The 22850-nt window shown below is 39.7% G+C and overlaps 2 protein-coding genes across 9 annotated transcripts in view; one reads left to right on the top strand and one right to left on the bottom strand.

The window, feature by feature from the left end:
- ZFYVE16 (zinc finger FYVE-type containing 16) overlaps positions 1 to 22850 on the bottom strand; it is a 3161611-nt gene that overhangs the window by 2588023 nt on the left and 550738 nt on the right. The window lies entirely within an intron of this gene.
- NUDT12 (nudix hydrolase 12) overlaps positions 1 to 22850 on the top strand; it is a 588354-nt gene that overhangs the window by 285291 nt on the left and 280213 nt on the right. The window contains exon 4 of the mRNA XM_044064230.1: positions 21875 to 22042. Within this exon, the coding sequence (XP_043920165.1) occupies positions 21875 to 22042 (168 nt within the window). The remainder of the gene's footprint in view (positions 1 to 21874; positions 22043 to 22850) is intronic.

The following is a 22850-nucleotide window of genomic DNA, read 5'->3' as shown; positions in this document are numbered from 1 at the left end:
TGTGTGTTTGACTATGTTAATCATAGAAACTCTGACACTGGTCACATCAGAGTTGCAGTACTGTAACATACTACTATATAATAGGACATGAGATCATAACCACCCCTTCACCTGTACAGTCATTCCATTCTTCACTGGAACAGGATGGAGTTCTCCATAATCTACTCCTGAGTTGTAAAAAAATAACAAGAAATACAACAGCCTGACTTCCAAGATGTGTGCACACTGATCAACAGCTTAATTTCAGCTCTCCCATTGTAAAAACAGAAACTGAGAAAAATGGACCAGTGAAATTGTAAGCATGGGTAAAATTCAGTTCCTGGCTAGTATGTACGCTGACTAGATGCAACAAAGAAGAAATTAAGACCACCTGAAAGAAAATCAACCAGAAAAGGTGAATAGAAAACACTGGGAAGAATCCTCCAGCTGTTCAGCAAAAAGCAGTTCAAGCTTCAGCTTTGGTTAAAAAGATGGCTATCAGTAATTTAGAGGAAAAAATAAATCAGATGTACTCAGATGGGATTAAAATAAATGAATCACTTGAAGAAATATACCAACCCAAATAAGAAAAGGCAGGAAAAAATAGAAGAATCTTTAACCAACTACTCAGATGAATTGATAAAACTCCAATAATCAGAGGCTGAAATAAAGAAAAGGCTAACTGAGTATAAGACTTCTCAAGAAGAGCTATTTCAAAAATACTACAGTTTGAAGACAGAACTTGCAGAGAAAACCTGAGATTTTCTTCTGTACCAGAGAAACTGGAAGAAACAGAATGTATTAATTTTATGAAAGTACAAGAACGGAAAGGGCACATTGGGTGCATGCTCCAAATCTGGCCGGGAGAAGGCAACCAAGGCCTATATTAGTAAAGATACAATCATACCATCAAAAAGAGCCGATCCTGACATAACTGTGACAGAAAGGAAAAGAATTAAAAATTGGCAACAGCAGAGTGTTTGTGGAAAATAGTTATTATACACCAAGCACAAGAGAAACATATCTATCCCAGCACTCAGAAAATGTCAAGAAGCAGGTATAAGATTCAAATAGCTGTATCCAGCTCTCATCAGAATATTTTTTTTTTCTTGGAGAATAAAATACATTTTTGGATGCAGAATAGACTAAGAAGGAAATAAAAAGGTTAATCCGACAAAAAGTGAGCCAGCAAGTAGAAGGGGATTTTGCTTCTTATTCTTCTGACGGTAAAGCTTATAGACAGACTTTATCAGTGAAACCTTTTCCATTATTCCAAATGAAAATGTTTGAGAAACAGAAAAAGTACAGGGGTTGACTAGAAAAATCAGGAGTACACTGGACTTGAATCAGAGTCTGGTGTTGAGAGATGAAGATGGTCAGAACAAAGATCAGCAATATTTAAATTAGTGCATAACTGGGAGACTATAAAGCAGCAGTCGCATTTGTGATATCTGGCTTTGCTGTAAAAAGTGGACTGGAATTTTGTTCTTTGTTAAACTTGTGGTTGGATTATTAAGTAAATACCCTACTTTATGTCACTAATGTTTAAAAGGACACTAATGGGAAAAAGAAGTAACTAAGTAGAACAATTAGTGTTCTTATTAGTATTTGTATAAAACATTTCATGATATATAAATTACATGTTATATTTTAAAACAGTTTTGTATAGGGTGCAGTAATGAGTATTTAAAATGTGGGGGGTCTTTTCAGTGACTGCTGTATATGTTGAGGATATTAAAGTAAACAATATTTTTTCTTAGTTGTAAGAAGTCTAGACTTTGCACTATAACAAAATAGGAAATGCTGGACAGAAGCAAATTTAAGTTAATATAATGTGGTGATTTTTGCCTGCAGGGCTGGGGGTGGGATGTAAAAGTGTACTGATTACATTATATTTAAAAATTAAGACAATTTCTTTTGTTTTTAAAAGGGTGCATATCTAGATTAATGTCCTTGATTGTAAACTATAAACGTGTGAAGAAAATGAAAGCACTGTCATCTGTGATAGCATGTGTGGCAGGAGATTTGTGTATATTCTCAGATTAACTTGCACTGTATGCCAGCATGTCTAATTGTGAAATGTAAATACATTTTTTAAATGTTGAGTATTTCCCTGTTTGAAAAGAATGTTTAAAAAATCTGTCAGTGTTGTGATACATTTCTAGTTGCACATGTTTGAGAGGGAGATTACTGTGGAGAATCAGCTGAACAGTAGGTGATGTCATTAGAATGTTCCTGGTTGGTAGGTGATTATTTGAGCAGCTCATTGACAGGAAAAATAACTTTTTCAAACAGCTGACTGTTATTTTTAAAATAAGACAGTTGAGACTGTTAAGCTGTGCAATTAGTCAAGTGCTGAGCAGTTTGCAAACAATTGCAGTCAGTTACAGTGCTATGCAGTGATACCCAAAGAAAACAGAGCTCACCAAAAACTGTAAGCCTGCCATTGCCTTGCTGTTATGTGTTAGATTAGATCAGGGACAGTATTCTCTAGTTAGATTAGAAAAGTTTAGTTATTCGTATAGAGCTTTTCTAGAATGATGGACTTCTATCCTACAGTTTAATTTTACATTTCTGGTGATTGCATTCTGGTGTTTATTGAAAGCTATTGATTTACATTCTCATAATCATTTTATTTATTATTAAATGTTTTTCATTACTTTACATTGTGGCTAGAAATTACTGTTTTTCTCTATAGATTAGATAGTGTTTATACCTGTTTGATATTCCCCAGGCCACCTTGAAGGCCTGGCTGCTTTGGTCACCGCTATCATTTATTTTGATATTTAATTTTCATAATTGGACACCCCTTTAGAAGGGCATGAAGACACACTGATTGGTGGCAGCATTACCATATTATTTTGAGGAAGGGACACAGCTGAAAATTGGTGTCAGGCTTTCTCAGAAGTGTTTAAATGTGTGAGAATTAAATTTAGTTTGAGTGTGACTGTATCAGAGGTATTAAACGGGGGCAAATTGCTCTGAAGTATGTAATAAGGAGTTACATTAGGGGTGGACAAAAGTATACAGTCCAGTCCTAGATTATTGAGCATGTTCCTGTTGTGCTCTTAGGAGCAAATTGTGAAATATTACTCCAGTTTAAGTGACAGTCTTGCATTGGAGTCAGTAATGAGGACTGGAAGGGACATCAAATTTTATTGTTGGCAGTTCGGTGGGATATTGGCTGGACATCACCTTAATTGGTAGCAGTCCAGTGGGATATAGCCAGATGCCACATTAATTGGTGCCAGTGGTGTGAGATTTTTAATTTGATTCTAGTAGCCTGTGGGTAGTTGCCATTAAGGTGTGCACTCTTGACATCCACAAGGTAAACATTCAGAATTTCAATTCACCATAGTTTTATTTATGTATTTATTTTTAGTTAGATTGTCAGGGATAGTAGGCAAGGATGTCAGCAGAAGATTTTAGCAAGCTGACAAAGATCCAGTTGGCTAAGGAATGTGAAGCCAGAGGATTGGTGCATGCCAACCTCACCAAAGAAGCAATGATTTCAGCCTTAGTTGCAGCCACAGCTCAGACCAGCTTTTCAGAGGATATCCAGTTTGGTGTTGGTGATATGAAGCCAGCCAAGACAAAACAGTGCACATTTTCTTCAGAGGATCTGAGAATCCGTCTGGAGTTTATTTATTTATTTTATTTTATATTTGTTGACCGGAATAGTCCGACTGGATATATGTCCATTTTCAGCGGAGGCCCGGGGAGAAAAGCTCCAGATAAAGCTAGAACATAACAGATATGAGTCAAACATATTTACAAAGCCCTCTAGTAGGTACTCACAATATACGCAGTGTGTAATAGTATACAAAAACAACAGGTTGTAGCAAGCTTTTATAAGCAAGAGATGCGTACAATATTAATTTAAATAAGGCATTGAATAAGTACTGGTTAATCAGGATTAGTACAGGGACAAAGCCAGTGCTCTTTAAAATACTGTTTGAGGCCTTTTTTGAAGAGACTTAAATAAGGTTTGAGGGTAAGGTTAGATGGAAGTGAATTCCAAGTTATGCCAACGATGTTGGCAAACAGGGAGTCGCTGGCTGAGTTAATGGCTTTGTGGGTTTGGACCAATACTTTATTGGATGATCGTAGTTGCCTCGAATTACTGTATGGCTTTAAGAGTTAAGGAGATCGGAATTGGAGGCTGAGGAGAAGAAATGCCAATGTGAACTGGAGGGTCAAACATCTAGAGACTAAGGAGAAACTGCTCCTGGATACCCAACGTCTGGAGGCCAATGAGCGAGTGTGACAGGCTGAGGAGAAGCAGTGGCAATATAAACTGGAGATCAAACAGCTGGAGACCAAAGAGGGACTGAGGCGTTTAGAAGCCAAGGACAATGAGAGATAGCATGAGAAGAATGACAGACAGCGCCAGCATGAAGTGGAGTTTCTTACCCTTTGAGAGGGTCATGGAGGTAATGGGAAAGGGAATAACTGGAGCCCAGAAGCTGTATAGGCCAATAAACCTTTTCCTCAGTACAGGGATGTGGGTAACATTGATAGTTTTATTCATATTTTTGAGAGTGAATGTAGACAATATGATGTTGACCGTGAACTCTGGGTTCAGCTCCTGACTTCCTTACTCCACATTAAAGCAGTTCAGGCCATGTCAAAATTGTCTGATGTAGATTGTTTGAATTATATTAAAGTTAAGAACTGTCTTCTAGATTTTTTAAACTAACGCCTAAACTTTATAGAAAAAAGTTTCATGAACATAGACACAAGGCAGATGAAAGTGTAGGTGATTATATTGCTGACTTAAGTACTTACTTTCACAGATGGCTGAGTGGGTGTCAGGTCACCACATTTGAGGGATTGGCAGACCTTTTGGTGAGGGAACAAGCCCTCAGTACTTTGCATGATGACATGAGAGTCTGGTTAGCACACCATGAGTGCAAACCTGGAGAGGAGTTGGTGAGTAAAGGGGATCTCTACTTGGCAAGCAGTGCACCACTGCACAGGAGAGAGATACCCAGTGCTGTGCATGGACATAAAGGAACCCATGGGGGGCAATCTAAACCACTCCAACAGAGTACACTAGTAATGGGGTAATCTACTAATCCAATTGCATGGTTAGGGATTAGATGTTTTAAGTGTAACCAGAGGGGCCACATAGCAGCCAAATGTCTATTGAGGCAATGTGAGAAATAGAAGATGAGGGAGCCTGTAAATGTGGTTGACAAACTGCCAAGTGGTAAGTTGTTTAGAAACAACTGGGTGCCAGATTATCATCAAAATTTATATCCAATCTTAGTAGATGATAAACAGGTAGTAACTGCTAAGAGGGACACAGCTTCTGATATAACCATTGTGAGGCCTGCAGTGGTTAGAGAAAAGTAGTACTTGCTTGGGCAGTCCACTCCAGTTAGAGCGTTGGGAGGGACCCCATTCCAAATACTGTTGGCTAGGGTTCATCTTGACTGGGAGGGTGGAAGAGGAAGCAAGCAAGTAGGTGTGTTTGAGGATATTCCTGCAGATGTCCTAATAGGGAATGACTTTGATGATGCAGTACCTTGTGTACATGTAGTGACACACAGTCAGGCTTGGAGAAAGGCATGTAGGTCTGGTAGTCTGGGAAGAGACCCAGAAAGATCTCATACTTGAAGCTGGGACTGGTGTGATGGCTGTTTCAGAGAAGGTGCTGTCTGGTAGCAGTAAGTCTGAATATGAGCCACAGCTGATGGTGGGTACTGATGTTCCCTTGGACATAATGACTGCAAGGATGGAAGTGAGTGGTGTTACCCAGAGTGACAGTGAGGAGCAGCTGTCGGAAATGACTAGGCTTCTGTGGAAGGGGAGGTTGTGTTTGAGAATATTCCTGCAGATGTCCTGATAGGGAATGACTGTGATGATGCATGCCTTGTGTGCATGCAGTGAAACATATTCAGGCTGGGAGACAGGCATGTAGGTCTGGTAGTCTGGGAGAGAACCAGACAGCTCTCATACCTGAAGCTGGGACTAGTTTGGTGGCTGTTTCAGAGAAAGAGCTATCCTGTAGTAGTAAGTCAGAAAGTGAGCCACAACTGCTGGGAGGTATTGATTTTCCCTTGGACAGGGTAACGTCAAGAATGGATGTGAGAGATGATACCCAGATAGACAGTGAGGTACTGCTGTTGGAAGATACTAGGCTTCCTGTGGAAGGGGAGCTTGAGAGGGTCACAAATGTACAGTTGAGACAGGCTCAACATATGCACCTTACAGTACAAAGCTTGAGGGAGATAGTTAAGGAAGCACCTGAGGCTCAAGGAAGAGGTGAGTCTGTATACAGGAACAAAGATTTGTTTTTAAAAGAGTGGACTCTTAAGGGAGGCCTGGAAGGTGAGGTAGTACAGCAGTTGGTAGAGCCTAGACCCTACCATCTGCCACTTCTAGCTATAGTCTCCAATATTCCTTGTGCAGGTGATATTGAGGCAGAGAAGGAAGGTTTGCTGTATAAAGAGTGGACTCCTAAAGGAGGGTTGGAAGGTGAATTAGTGCAACGGTTGGTAGAGCCTACAGCCTACCGTCTGCCACTTCTAGTTATAGTCCCTGATATTCCTGGGGAAGGGGATATTAAGGCTGAGAAGGAAGGACTGTTGTATAGAAAGTGGACTCATAGAGGGCTGGAAGGTGAGGTAGTGTAGCAGTTGGTAGAGCCTAGAGCCTACCGTCTTGCCACTTCTAGCTAAAGTCCCTAATATTCCTTTTGCAGGTGATATTGATGTAGAAAAGGTGGCAAATGCTTTGCTAGAAAGAATAGGTTTTCCACTGGAAATACTGACTGACCAAGGTGCCAACTTCATGTCAGATCTGCTGACTTGTCTGTGGAAGTGTTGTGGGGTGAAACATCTGAAGACCACCCCTACTATCCCCATAGTAATAGTCTTGTGGAGAGGTTAAACTCTACATTGAAGACTGTGCTACTGGCATTTGCAGACCAACATGTGAGGGATTTTGGATAGATTAATTAGGGCAGAATTAACCATTAAACCCAGTAAGTATCAAGTGGGTATGGCAGAGGTTGCTTACTTAGGACACAGAGTGGGAAGTAGTAAAATTAGGCCAGAACCTGTCAAGGTGGAAGATTCGTAAGCGTGACCAGTTTCTGTAACTAAGAAACAAGTGAGAACATTTCTAGGGACAGCAGGGTACTATGGGAAATCTGTGCCCAATTACAGTACCATAGCTGCACCCCTTACTGGCCTAACTAGGAAGAATAAAATGGGCAAGGTAGTGTAGACCACAGATTGTGAACAGGCATTCCAAAAACTTAAAGAGATTTTGGGAGGACCTCCGTGTTAGCCAGCCCAGATTACAGGTAAAGAATTTATTGTAGAGGTAGATGCATCAAATTGTGGTGTGGGGGGCTGTGCTCAGCCAAGTTTCCTCAGAAGGAGAAAAACACTGCAGTGGGTTAATAATTCCAATGCAAATGGATTCCCCAGGAGAGGAGTGGGTTGATATTCCCAGGTAGATCCATTGTTCTCAAGCATCGGTTTTCAAGGGTCACTTGAAAATTGTGCTTGAGTCATAAGGGGGAGGGGGAATGTGAAGAAAATGAAAACACTGTCATCTGTGTTAGCATGTCTGGCAGAAGATTTGTGTACATTCTCAGATTGACTTGTATGCTAGCATGTCTAATTGTGAAATGTAAATACATTTTTTTAATATTTATTTTATTTAACATTTGTTTACTGGGGATGTCCAACTGGGCTTGTTGTCCTTTTTCAGTTGAGGCCCGGGGAGAAAAGCTCCACAAAAGTAGACAGTATAACTTTACAAAATATACATGATCAGAAGAGTTATACACATCATAAGGAAAGCAGAATTATACACATTATAAGGAAAGCATTCTGTACAATGTGATTCTAATCAATGTTTATCAACCCACACACACTTGTATAATCTACACCATACAATAACACACAGTAATATTGTTGAAATTAGGTTTACATCTGAGTAGTAAGTGGGAAAGAGGTTAGTGGTGGGCTAAGATAGGGAAGTGTACAGTAAGTTCAGCATGGTGAGGAGCAAGAGCATAGCCAGTTGTCATTTAGATTAGTCTTTAGGAGGTATTTGAACTGTGCTGGATGGGTTGTGGTTAGTATATTCTGAGGGACAGAGTTCTAAGTCTTAGAGATGTGATTAGAGTAAAGAGAGTCTCTAAAGCTGTTGTTGGATTTTGTAACTTTTAATATAAGTTTGTCGGAGGATCTTAGAGTCCTGTTGTTGTGATGGATTTGTGCTAGGTTGTGTATGGCTGAGCACTTGTCAGGTAAGTACACTATAGAGTGGGTTAGAGCAATTTGGTTTAAGGATAAGAGGTTAGGTACTTCACGCCAATTGAGCTGTTTTAGGGTGAGGCAGTGATGAGTTCTGTGGGGAAGGTTGGCAGCAAATCTGGCTATCTTGTGGTAGCATGTTTCAAGTTTGTTTAAGTCAGATTTCCTGAGGTTTGTAAGTACAGGGGAAGAGTAGAATAGGGTTGATAGTAGGTTGGTCCTGATGATTGCTTTATCTAGAAGAGTTGGTTAGGTAAGTCTTAATCGTATATAAAGAACCCAATTTAATGTGGGCCTTTTTAATTGTAAGTGATATATGCCTGTCATATTTTAAGTTACTATCAGTAGTAACACCTAGTAGTTTAGTTTTTGAGATTGGTTGAATTAGTGTGTGGTTGGATGAGATGATTTTAAAGTCCTGTTTCAGGTTGTCTGTTTTGTGATTGTTGTTGTGGAATAGCATTCGTTTAGTTTTATTGGGGTTTAGGATGAGATTATATTTATTTAGGAAAGATTCAATGGCTATGAGGGATTTTTGGATAACTTCTTGTAGCTGAGGCAGAGAGGGTGTGGCACAGATGACAGTGGAATCATCTGCATATTATATGATGGTAGCAAAGTTAGTTGCAGTTTGAAGAGTGCTAGTGAGGACCGAGAAGAGTAGTGGACCAAGTATTGAGCCTTGTGGAACACCTACTATTACAGGGAGCAGGGAAGAGAGATCGTTTTGCCAGTTGATTGCTTGCTGATGATCTGAAAGGTAGTTTTGGAACCATAAGAGGGTATTTTTAGATATGTCAAGGGATGCAAGTTCAGTTAGGAGCTACTCATGGGACACTGTGTCAAATGCTTTTGACACGTCTAGAAATATCGAGGAAACCATTTGGCCATTGTTTTTTAGTTGGTTTATGGTATTAGTGAAGTTAAGCAAGGCAGTGCTGGTGGTGCTATGGCCTAGTTGAAAACCGTGTTATGAGTTGGCAAGGAGTTTGTTGTTAGTAGATGGTCTATTAGTTGTGAGTGGACGCATTTTTCTAAAATTTTTGAAAGGGGATAATATGGATATCGGTCTACAGTTGAAAAGTTCTAATGATGAGCTCCTTTGTGGAGGGGAATTACATAGGAGATTTTCCAAATTTTTGGTATGTACTGTTCTGCGATGGATCTATTAATCAGAATTGATACTGGGTAACAGATGACCTCTGCTGCTTGTTTGAGGTATTCATTTGGTAGTACGTCAGCAGTAAGGATTGTAGGTTTTAGCTTGTTTAGTAATGTCTTTAGGTTCCCTATGTGGATGGGTTGGAGGGAGAGTGTGGTTAGGTTGTCATTACTTACAGGGTGAGTCATTTGTTGGGAATTACTTTTGTTTGTAATAAGTAAGAGTATGGAGTTTATGAGAAAGGAGTTGAATTGGGAGGCAATATTTTCTTCTGAGTTATGGGTATTTGGTGATGGGGTGAAAGTACGGCCTGGATGCATAAGTTTTTTGATAGTACCCCATAATTTTTGTGGGTTATTTTGATATTTGTGCTGCATATTTGAATAGTACTGTTTTTTATCAGTTTTGATGTGTTTTTTGCAAGTATTTCTTAAGTGATGATAATTATCAAGGGGGTTGAGCTGGTGTGGATACCAGAGTTTTCCTCTTTGTTTTAGTAGTTGTTTGTTTTCTTCTGTGAGCCATGGGGAGCAGTTTGTTTTACATCTAATGTGTCTAATGGGGGGGCCAGGGTTTTTAGTATCCTTAGAAATTTACTGTTGAATGAAGTATTGAGTATTTCTCTGTTTAAAGATAATGTTTAAAGAATTCGTCAGTGTTTTGATACATTTCTAATTGCACATGTTTGAGAGGAAGATTGTAAAGTACTGTGGAGAATCAGCTGAACAGTGGGTTATGTCATTAGAATGTTACTGGTTGCTAGGTAATTATTTGAACAGCTGATTGACAGGAAAAATAACTTTTTCAAACAGCAGACTGTTATTTTTAAAATACTATAGTTGAGACTGTTAGGTTGTGCAGTTAGTTAAGTGCTGAGCAGTGTGAGAAGAGTTGCAGTCAGTTACAGTTCTGTGCAGTGTTACCCAAAGAAAAGAGAACTCACCAAAAACTGTAAGTCTGCCTTTGCATTGCTGTTATGTGTTAGCTTAGATCAGGGACAGTATTCTCTAGTTAAATTAGGAAAGCTTAGTTATTCAGATATAAATTCAGATTTGTGGAGAGAAAGGTGTATCCCAGATGACTGGAGAATAAGCATACTTGTACCAGTGTACAAGAACAAAGGAGACATCCACAACTGTGGGCAGTACAGAAGAATCAAACTCCTAAAGCATTGTATGAAAGTTCTAGAGAGGGTGATTGATAAATGGATACACAGAGTAGTAGAATGTAAGATGGGAGATGAGCAGTTCAGATTCAGATCAGGATGCAACACAACTGACCCGATGTTTGCAGTGAGACAGATAGCTGAAAAGAATCTAGAGATGAGGAAAGAGTCCAACTGGGCATTCCTAGACTTGGAGAAAGCATATGACAAGGTCGCAAGAAACCTGATCTGGGTTCAAAGTCCCAGAAACATTAGTAGAATTAGTACAGGCTATGTACAAGGACCCAATGACTCAAGTACGAACAGTGTTCAGCCTCATAGAGGGGTTCCAGGTGTGAGTGAGTGTACACCAGGGTTCAGCTCTGAACCCACTGCTGTTCAGGGTCTATATCATATGAGCAAATGTTAAAAATATCAAATGCTCTAAAGAGTGAAAATGCCAGAACTTGAAGTGCTTCTTGTGGGATTGCAGTACAGTGAAGGTCAGAATATTTGCCCTTTCCTCACTGTAGTGCAATCTCGGAGTTGGAATATATATTTAGTGGGGGTGTGGAGGGTGCAGCCTCCCACAATAAAGATTTCGAGTTCCGGCATTTTCACTTTTTAAAGCGTTCGATAATTTTTAACATTCAATCATATGACATACTGGTGATGGACTACATTAGCAAACAGGTTGGAGGGGACAGATCAACAAAGTTTCTGTATGCAGATGAAGTGACATTACAGGTAGACTCTGAGAAACAACTCCAACAAAGTATAGAGCAATGGAATAGAAAACTGAAGGCACATGGGATGAAACTAAACACAGATAAAACAGTGCTAATGGCAGCAAACTGGGGAAATCAGAAGAAGCTGAGAATTGAAATAGAAGGGAAGATAGTGGAACAAGTAAATAGCTTCAAGTTTCTGGGAGGGATGGTTGAGGAGAAGGGAAGTCTGAATGAAGAGGTCAAAGGTAGAATCAGAGGGGCTGCAGACAACTGGCATAGAGTCTCAGGTATAGTCTATGACAGAAGAATGCCAAATAAGCTGAAAAATAAGGTATACAAGACAGTGGTACGACTAGTAGTACTATATGGTACAGAAATCTGGGCAGTAAAGGCAGAGCAGATGAAGACGCTAGAGGTGATGGAAATTAAGTGCCTGCGAAGGGTGGTAGGATGCACTCTGTGGGACAGACAAAGAAATGAGTACATAAGAACAGAAGCCAAAGTAGCTTCAATTGCAGAAAAGATCAAAGAGAACAGATTATGGTGGTCTGAACACATGCAGAAAAGCAGAAGACAATCTGGTGAAGAAGACAGGAATAAGATAAGAAGAAATGAGGATGTCCAGCAAATTGGTGGATGGATTGTGTGAGAGAGGATCTGTAACAGGCATAAATGTCAAAGAAGGCAGGAGTGTGGCATTGAATCGAGAGAGATGGCGACAGTTAACACGATTCCCCAACAACATGTAGAAAATGGGAACAAGGGGGCTGATGATGATGGGTTATTCAGATAGTTTTTCTAGAATGATGGAATTCTATCCTACAGTTTCATTTTACATTTCTGGTGATTGAATTCTGGTGTTTATTGAAAGCTATTGATTTACATTCTTAGGTTCATAGGTTCATAGGTTCATACTAGGCTATCTGCCCGAGGGCATTTACAAGCCTAGCCCATAGTTTTGTGGCTTACGCCACCCCTTTAGTACGGGGAACTATACCCATTATTTTGCTGTGCCTCTGTCGAGCAGTGACACTGAGGTAATCCCTGGGGTATATCTGCGATCTCCCATCCATTGGTCAAGATTTCTCTTGAACAAGGCCAGCGAGGTGCTCTGCCTCACATATACCGGGATTTTATTCCACAGCATAGGGAGTCTTTGGGTGATGAATCTATCCCTCCAGCACGTCCTATTAATAGCCGTGTCGAGGTTTAAGTCTCCCGCCCTTGTGGCTCTGACGGATCTAGATTTTTGAGGTGAAGCATATTCATCAAATCTGGGTTTGACATGGCCTTGTATGTTAGGCAAAGGTCACCTCTGAGCAAGCGTGGCGACTGAATAGAGCTGGAGTTCTTTCAGTCGGGCAGCATAGGACAGATGTTTGAGACCCTTTATCCTTTTGGTGAGGAACTTTTGTGGCCTCTCCAGCTGCTGCAAGTGTCGGGTCAGCTACATTCCGAATGGGGCATTGTACTCAATCATTGGTCTGATGAGTGATGAGTATAGGGAGACTATGACCTCCCTTGATCTAGATGAGAATCCCTTCATGATAAGGTGGGCAATGTAGAAGGTCTTCCTAACTACTTTAGCTACATGGGTGTCGAATGACAGACTACTATCAACCTGGGTCCCCAGGTCCCTGATAACTTCTTCTGTGCTCAGTGGATTGCCACCTATTTGGTAGCTAGGGGTAACCTTGTTTTTCCCGAAGGGTATGACTATGCATCATTTGGCATTTAACTTTAGGCCATGGCTCTGGCACCAGTTATCCGTTTCTGTGAGACCCTTCTGAAGGATATCTGTGTCAGATGTGTTTTCTACTATGGCGCCCAGTTTGCAGTCATCTGCAAACTTTGTCAGCCATAACCCTCCTGTGTTTGCTTGTACTTCGGAAAAGTAGATGCCAAACAAGAGTGGGCCCAGGACTGAGCCCTGTGGTACACCACTTGTGACAGGCTTTGAGTCTGACATGGCGCCAGCAACTCTGACCCTGTGGGTTCTGTCACTCAGCCAGTTTGCAACCCATCTTGTGATGTATGGGTTAACATTTAAGCTGATGAGTTTTTCAATGATACCCGAGTGGGGTATTGTATCGAAGGCCTTCGCCAGATGGAGGTAGGCTGTATGGACTGCCTTTCCCTCATCAATGGCTTTGGTGACTGTTTCGAAAAAGTCAACCAAGTTTAGAAGGCATGATCTGCCTTTGACAAAGCCAAACTGGGATGGATCCAAATTCTGCAAATTCCCTATGTCTTTATTTATGAAGTCCATTATGATCCTCTCCATGGCTTTGCAGATAAGGCTTGTCAAGCTAATGGGCCGGTAATTTCCAGGGTCGGTGGAGGCACCGCCTTTGTGAAGTGGGACCACAGTTGCAGTGCGCCACTCCCTGGGTATGTATCCAGAGGTAAGACTATGATTAAACAGCTGTCCTAGCTGTGGGTTTAATTCCTCGTTGAGTTCGTGGAGCACACAGCCGGGGACACCATCAGGTCCCATGGATGCTGTGTTTTTTGCTTTGGAGAGAGCAGTTCTCACTTGGGCGTTGGAGATGTTTGGGGGCTGCAATCGCTTGGTATAGATATCTCTCCTTTTGGGGGAGGGAGAAGTTTGCACTGAACCTGTCAGCCAGTATGTTGGCAATGTCTGTAGGATCAGTAATCTTCACATCATTTTGAACTAGTTCTGAGCATATCTGGGAGTTTCCTCCCAGGTTTCTAACATAGCTAAAGAAGGCCTTATGATTGTCTTTTGAGTCTTTAGCTATTTTTCTCTCAAAATTTGCTTTGGATGATTTTATGAGAGCTCTTAGTTTTTACTTATAGTGATCAAGGGTGTCTTACCTTTTAAGGATTTTGCTCTATCTTGTAGTAGCTTCCTCCTTTTGTTGTAGAGTTTGTTTATGGCTGGGGTCCACCAGACTGGACGCTTGCCTTTGTTACAAAGAGTCTTTGTTTTGCTTGGGATTGCCTTATCCATGCAGTCCTGCAGGTGCTGGTAGAAGGCATTTGTAAGTGATTCAGCGGCTTGAGTACTGTTTTCCGCCGGCTCAGGGGCCTTAAAGGAGACCACACTAGTCTTTAGAAGTGTGAAGTCGGCTTTCGAGAAGTTCTTTACTGTGGTCTTTTTTATTTCAGGTGCGGGTGGGATGAGGACCTCCAGCGAGATTAGTTTGTGATCTGATCTCACCAGTGAGGGGTATACTTCCGGTGTTGAACATTGTGCTCCCATGTTCGTGATGATGAGATCAAGTATGTTTTCTCCTCTTGTGGGAATGGTGACTAGTTGTTCCATGGCATTTGAGTTTATGAATTCCAGGAACTTTTGGGCTAGGGTGTTTGGGCTTGAGTAGTGTTCCCAGTCTATATTAGGGTAATTGAAGTCACCTAGTATGATGGTGTTTGGTGATACATTTATCCCTCTAGTGTTTTCAGGAAGGCCATGTGAGGTTCCTGAGTTTGTGAGGGTGGCCTGTAACATGCTACAATTTGCAGAGCAGTCTTGCCTATGGTTAATTGCACCTGGATGGTCTCCGATGCATCGTGCGTTGCCACCAGTCTTGAGGTGTGGGTGTCCTTGATGAATATGGATACCCCCCCTCCTTTCTTGGTATTGTCTGGATTTTGGGGCCGGAACACATGATAAGAGGTAAAACCTGATAGTGCTGGGGTGCTCTCAGGAGCCTTGAACCAGGTTTCTGTCACTGCACAGACATCGATGTTCTCCATACTGAGAAGGGCCTCGAGTGCGTGCATTTTGAGATTTAGACTTCTGGCATTGAGCAGCATTACCCTTAGTTTTTTCCTTTTTGTGTTCTAGGGTGGTAGGTTTAGAATTTGAGCCTTGCCTAAAAAAGTCACTATGGGGTGGCAAGAGCCTTTGCCAATATCCGGAATCCCAGGGGTGACAGGTGCAAGCCGTCCCTTGCGAAGCAGCGTGGCTTGTCCAGCATGTCATCCCAGGCAGACAGACATTGGATCCCCTTTGAATGACACCAGAGTTTAAGCCAATTGTTAAAGCTGATCATCTTATCTCTGTATTGTGGCATCATTCTTGGTGAAGGTAGGATACTGCTCAAGGTCAGGGTCATACCTGCCTGGGCTACATAATCAGAGAGCTCCTCAATGTCTCTTTTCATGTAGTCCAAGGAGGTACGTCTCAGGTCGTTTACACCAGCGTGGACAATGACTGAGTCGTATTTGTACCTGCTGTTGAGAGACCTGAGTGCTTGCGTTATGTGGCGGATTCTAGCGCCCGACAGGCAGCTTACTGTGACCTTCTCCTTACTCAGTCTGGTGGCGGGACGTCAGTGTGTCTGACTATGGAGTCACCAATGACTAGTGTGTCTGGCATTGTGTTTGGCCTTAAGGGCTGTGACTGTTTGACACTCTGACTGTGAGGTCTATGTGTTGCAGGTGTTGTGTTCTGAGGTGGTGGTTGTTTGGGTGTCTGCTTTGGTGGCCTCTGCTGTTTTGGTAGATTTTTGATCAGAGCCGAGTATGTCTTTGTGTGTTTATGTGTATGATTTGAGGTTGTGATGGTACTATGTGAGACTGGGTCTATAGTGTGTGTGGTAACTTTCTCCTCCTGACTGGTCTTGCCAGTCCTATGTTGAGAGAGCTCAGCCTCCAGTTTGGCCGTATAGTTGCATCTCTCGCATGTATTTGTGTTTTGTGGGAGGAGGAGAGGGTTGTCTGTGTACATGAGGCAATTGTAACATTGCCTCAATATTCCCAGGTTCACCAGCTGAGCAGGAGAGGACACTAGCAACTGATCCCTCGACATGCTAGAAGGACTAGACAAAAAAACTTGAAAAGAGATTCCGGGGGACGTGGGTGACCGAGAAATGGGGGTTTGCCTTTTTGGGGTGCTATCTATAAGAGTGCCGTATCAAGGTAATAAGTACTGTAGGAGCAAGTGCTAGGTTTAACAGATAGAGAAAAGTCTACTTGGAGTCAAGTAGAGATGATCTTTTTAGGTATTAGAGAAAGTGCTAGTAACAGGGATGCTTAAAGGTAAGATTTTAAGCATTTTACTTATTATTAAATGTTTTCATTACTTTACATTGTGGCTGGAAATCAGTGTTTTTCTTTAGAGATTAAAGAGTGTTTATAAATATATGATACTTCCCAGGTCCCCTCGAAGTCTTGTCTGCTCTGATCATAGCTATCATTTATTTTTCATAGTTGTACACCCCTTTATAAGGGCATGAAGATGTTCTGATTGATGGCAGCATTACTGTATTATTTTGGGGAAGGGACACAGCTGGAAATCTGTGTCAGGCTTTCCCAGAAGTGTTTGGATGTGTGAGATTTAAATTTACTTTGAGTGTGAGAGTATCAGAGGTCTTAAGCTTGGACACATTGCTACGAAGTGTGTAATAAGGAGTTACATTAGGGGTGGACAGAAGTATGTCGTTTATTGAGCATGTTCCTGTTGTGCTTTTAGGGGAAAATTGTGAAATATTACTCCTATTTAAGTGACAGTCTCACAGTGGAGTCAGTAGTGAGGACCGAAGTTCCTTAGTTACTGACCAAAGATAGTAAGGAACATCACATTTTATTGTTGGCACTCCAATGGGATATTGGCCAGATATCACATTAATTGGTGGCAGTCTGGTGGGATATAGCTGGACGCCACAACATGTTTGAAGGAAGTAGGCTTGAAAAATAAGACAAAATTATAAAAGGTATGAAAAATGCTATGTTTCTTACATCTGTAAATGTTCTCAGTAGGAGACATAAAGGCTGTACCTGAGGGCAGTTGGCCAGGGAAATTGTGTACATTTGTGTTTTAAGTAAAGATGTATTCTGAGTTAAATTTACAAAGATTCATTCATGCATCTGAAGAGTTGTTAGCTGCTTTTTTCTCATTGCTGACTACTATTTTCTGAGGGAAATACAAAATTTAAAGGTACAATGGTAAGCAGTTCAGTAAAAAGTAAAGTCTGAAACTCTGGGAAATGACAAAGAGATAATATCCTCCCATGCAGCCTTAATACTTTAATGTATTTAATAGAATAGTGTGCAGTTTAGTTTTTTTTTTAAGCTAGCTAGTGCACTTTTTTTTTTAGGGATAAAAGTTAATGTCTTCTGAAAGCATGCAAGCTGGGGGAGGTCACATCTGGGAGGAAAAAGAGCTAAGAAAAGAACCAGTGACAATAAGTGTAATTAGAAACACAGGCTGTGAAATGAGCTTTAGCACTGGTAACCTTAATTTTAGATTAGGTAATAACTGTGTGTGCAGCTATCAGTTTTGGGGCAATTGTACCTGTCTTGAAGGTTAGACTACATTTGTTGGAAATGTACATAATTTTATGTGTTTGATCTAAGTTAATATGGGATGTGGTTGTTCTTAAAATGCATTTAGTTTTTTGTGTGAAGGTTTTTATTGAAGCAAAAAGTCTTGAAATGTGTGACATAAGTTCAAATGGAGAGGAGATGAAACAACTGTATCAGCCTGCCAAACAGTGTGTGTGTTTAAAAAAAAAGTTGAAAATACACATTCAGAAATCTGTCATGTATAACAGATGGTATCAACAGATTTTTAAAATAATGGCTACTCTAGCAATACTATCTTGGAATGTAAATGGCCTTACAAGTTCACTCAAAAAGTAAAAAGTATTAGATTATATTAAGAAATGCACAGAGCAAATTACAATGCTGCAGGAGACACGTTTGGAAAGAAATGAGCATGTGAATTTGGCAAAGAAAGGATGTCAGGGTGGATATTCAGCAGAATATCAGGGGCACAAAAAAAGAGGTGAATAATAATAATTACTAGAGGCACGCCAGTACTGTTAGGAAAGGGGAAAAGACAGTAATGGTAGTAAGGGGCTATTGGCAAGGGAGGAGGATTATGCTGGCATGTATTTACATTCTTCCAAAATCTTCTGTTATGGAGCTGAAGAAAATTTTGGGAGAAATATCAGTTTTAGGATGGGGATATTACTTATAGCTGGGAACTGGAACTTGATTTCCAATAGTAAACATGTACTGGGGGACCTAAAAGGGAAAATATAACAAAAGAGGATACATTTATGAAGAAATATATGAAAATATTTGGTATAGAAGACATGAATTCAGTAGTAGGAACTCAAGACAGAATTTACATATTATTCCCCAAGGTGTAATAACTGGGCTAGACTGGATAGAATGCTTATTTCACAGGAACATGTGCATTTAATTTAAAACTTTGACACACAACAATAACTATTTCACCACACTATGTACCAATAAAAACCAAGATAAAAATGTAGGGTAGGGAAACGAAAATGAGACACTGGCACTTTCCAACCTACCTGTTAAAAAGAGTGGAATTCAGGGAATGAGATGTGGAAATTATTCAAGAGTTAGTAGAAAAGATAAACATTTCTTCATCAGTTCAGTTATAGCTAGTAAGTGGAATAAAATGAAAATGGATTTGAAAATTAGGATAGAAATAAAAGAAGAAAAGATGTGATTAAGAAGTAATAGGAATTATTTAGAAGGTCTGACAAAGGTTAATGTATTAAAGAATAAGGAGACACTCTCAGAACAAGAAAACAAGAAGAAGCAATTGCAGAGTACTAAAGAGAAGATAAGGGAATGTTTGAATAATATGCATAAGTTTAAAAATATTGCTGTTAAGTAACTATTTTTGATAACAACTCGAGAGCACAAAAACTTTTAGCACAGTAACTTAGACAGCTGAAAGTAGAAAGGGTTGTCACCTAACTTAATGAACCTATGACAAGAAAAATAACTAGAGATCTCATAGCGTTAGTTTGGAAATTTTGTAAAAATGTATATAAATTAGAGGAATGTGGAAAACAAGAAACAGCACAAATGGTAACATTTAGTTAAGACTTACTTATGCCAGGGTAAGACGAAGATGAGGTCAACTAATACTTAAAGACAGGAGGAGTTGAGATATGTAAAAATAGTGATGTATAATCAATTGGCAGGGAAGTCCTCAGGAACAGATGGAATTCCTGTGGAAATTTGGAATTTAGGAGGGAAGAATGTGATAAAGAGCTTGAAAATTTTGCTTAATAGTATTTTAAAAGGATAGGAAGCACCAGCATCTTGGAAGAAAGCTGTAGTGGCTATATTACCCAAAGAAGACACATCAAACCCAGCTTTATATAGACCAATTTTAATTTTAAACCTTGATTATAAAGTGTCTATGACTAATGTCTATACTAACTAAAAGACTGTCAAAGGTGTTGCCAAAATTGATACATATGGATCAGTATGGTTTTATGGATAGGAGAAAAATGTTTGACAACATTAATACAATAATGATGATCTAGGGGGAAGCATAATGTATAAATATACAGCTGTTGTTGATGGGCCTAAATGTAGAGAAAACATTTGACAGAGTATACTGGGACTTTATGAGTAGGGCAATGGAAGCATTTGCATTCCCTGATACAATAATAAGGTTAATTAGGTGGATAAAAGAAGAATCGGAGGCAAGAATTAAAGCAGGAGGGCTCCTCTTCGATAATTTGGTCTAATCAGAGAAAACAGTCAGGGGTGTCCTCTTTCCCCTTTGTTATTTAATTTATATTTAGAGTCATTGGCAAAGAAAATAAAGGACTCAGAAATTCAAGGCTATAATTTGTATGGTGATCAAGAAAATTTGTATTTATTTGCAGATGATATTATTTTATACTTGATAAATCCATAAAAGGGCATTTCAGTGTTGTGTTGTGAGACAATCTTTTCAAGCTATAAAACTAATGATGATTAAACATAGGCTATAGCCGTAAATTATGTACCCACACATGAATTGGTTCAGCAATACCCATATTTGTGGGGACATGATAAGATGAAATATTTAGGAGTATGGATTAAAAATCCTTCTGTTATGTCAGCTAAGGATATGGGAAGAGACTAAATAAAAGATACAAATACTGAGAACTGGAAGTTATTGTTTATGAATATAAATACCAAGATACAAGCAGTTAACATGTTTTAGTTTTTTTAGTTTTCTATGGAGGTCAGGCATATTTTTATCAACCAGAGGAGAAGTTGTGGACAATAATTAATAAAGAGTTAAAGGAATTTATGTGGGAGGGAAAGAGGGCAAGAGTTAAATGGGATAAGCTGATCCTCACAGTTGAAGAAGATAGTTTAGGATTACCTGATTTGAAGGGGTATTTAAGAGCTATGTAGTTAAGGATCATATTTACATAACAGAAGCAGAAGTAGAAAGGGATGATGCTAAAGTATGGGGTTAAATAAATAAGGAGAGAGTGGGATTTTGGATGCAGATCCTTGAGGAGAATACCAACCATACAGAGTATCCTACTCATAAAGATGTGGAAAGTATTCTAAGAACTAAGCCAACATGGGAATGCAAAAAGCAAATTTTGCCAGCAAGGATTACTGCAAGTAGGGGTACATAAAATAAGCAAGAAGGGGCTGGAATTTACTAGAGAAAACTGGCAAAGGAACCAATGTATCTGGGAGCAAATAACTAGAGAGGAAAAGGAGAAAGAGTGGAATGAGGCCCATAAGAAGTCTGGACTGCAAATTAGAGATTGCCTATCCTCTGGTATCACTCTGATAGGGAAGGCAAAGAGATAAGGGATAGGGGAGTATGAAGTGAAAGACCTGCTCTTTTAGCATTTTTAGTTGAATCTAGAACAAAAAAAACTGTTGTGATAAAGGGGGTAATTAGTAGGGCATATACAATATTGCATAATAACTGTAAGAATCAATCAGCAAATATTGGAGGTGTTATGGGGAAGAAAGCGATAACTGGAGCATGTCTTTTGAGAGTATAAAGAGTTAACAGATGTTCAAAATTCCCTACAGAATATTCTATAAGAAATATTGCAGGTCCAAATGGCTGTAACTAAGGAAATGATTCTTCTGAGCTGGGACACAAGATCTGAATTGTCTAGACGTAGTAAGAACTTATTATACTTAATTCTAGTGGCTGCCAAAAAAGCAATTAGTAGACAATGTAAATCAAAATCAAAACTAGCTGTTTTTATAGTATTGAATATTGTAAAAGAGATAATAGAAATGGAAATGAGATCTTTAGAAAAGGGAAGTAGCAGATAACATAAAATAAATTGAGTTTGTGGGAACAATACATTCAAAATAATGTTGAGGAAAAGGAGTGAGGCTTAAGGAAAGGCAGGAATTGAGCACCAGATGTAATATTGGACTAATAGAGCACCAGATGTAATATTGGACTGAATGAGAATTGTTATAAAGAATGAAAGAAAACATCTGTATAATGTATAACTTACATAAATGAAAAAAAAATGTTAGTATAGTTGTTTTTCTTTTCTTTTAATGTATGTGTGCCTATGTCTTAAGTGACAATGTGAAAAATGTATTCAAAAACAAAAATAATGCCTGGTATCAGCTATCCTGCTGTAGCAGCTATGTGTGCATCTGCTGAAAGGATGCTGCAAAAAGTCCAACCTACTTCATGTTATTCCTTTGTAGAGCAGAAAAGCAGCAGAGTAGTATGTTTTGTAGTGTCTGAATGAGGTCAGCATATTGTTCAAATGTATTTATGCTTACATTGACTACAGTTTTTACTTTGTGTTTCTTCTTTTCATTTACCTTTTGAAAGGTGTTGTGGCACAAGCAAGGTCAGTTCTTGCCTGGCATAAAAGGTATGGATTTTGTCCTACTTGTGGAAGCCCCACTAAAATTGAAGAGGGAGGTTATAAGAGGACCTGTTTAAAAGATGACTGCAGTAGCCATAAGGGTGTTCATAACACTTCCTACCCACGAGTCGGTAAGTCTTATTGCATGATTTGCAGGAATAGATGAAAGATAAAATGGCAGGTAATGAGTTTTGGATGTTTTCCCTAAAAGTTAATTTTCAACACATTTCAGCTTTTATTAAATCTTTAACACTATTTTCTTGATGATTTATTTAGTATTGAGAATACATATTCCCAAAATGTATTTGTTTCTGATGACCTCATGAGTATTTATTACTTTAGCACTACCTGACATTATGCACAAAGGTTGTTGTATTGCAAAAGAAGGTTATGGCTTTAGTGCAGGCAAGTAGGTAGTGACAGAAGAGGAGTGGAATACACATATACATACACACATTTTTGTAGCTAAATCACTGCTGTTTTGTCACTATCCTAGTAAACAAATCGCTCATGCTGTACTTTAAAATTAACTTTGTTGAAGAAATGAAGTTTGATAAGATAAGCACATATGCTTCTGTTTGTGTCAGCTGTTGAAAGGTTTGTCGGTAAGCACCAGTTCCATGACACAGATGTATAAAGCCCTGGTTGTTACCCAGGCAACACAGGATTACACAGAAACTAGAAAATCCAGCATGGGATTGTGGGTGAGTGGCCAATGCTAACTTGCAATCCTGTGTGGGGAGGTTGTAGAGCCCACTACACTGCCAGAACCTGATGGTCAACAGGTATATGACATATGAAAGGAACAATCAGAACCAGATCATGAACAGGTGGGGCCCTGGGTAGAATGATTGAGCAGGGCCCCCCCAACCATACATGTATCCCTCTACTTGGCCATCTCTCCCCAGTCACCATAAATTAATGTCCAATTTTGTCAGT

This window comes from Protopterus annectens, chromosome 2.part2 (genome assembly GCF_019279795.1).
Source record: "Protopterus annectens isolate FY-2018-M chromosome 2.part2, PAN1.0, whole genome shotgun sequence".
NCBI lineage: Eukaryota > Metazoa > Chordata > Ceratodontiformes > Protopteridae > Protopterus > Protopterus annectens.
The sequence above is the reverse complement of the archived record's forward strand: the minus strand, read 5'-3'. Positions and strand labels throughout refer to the sequence as shown.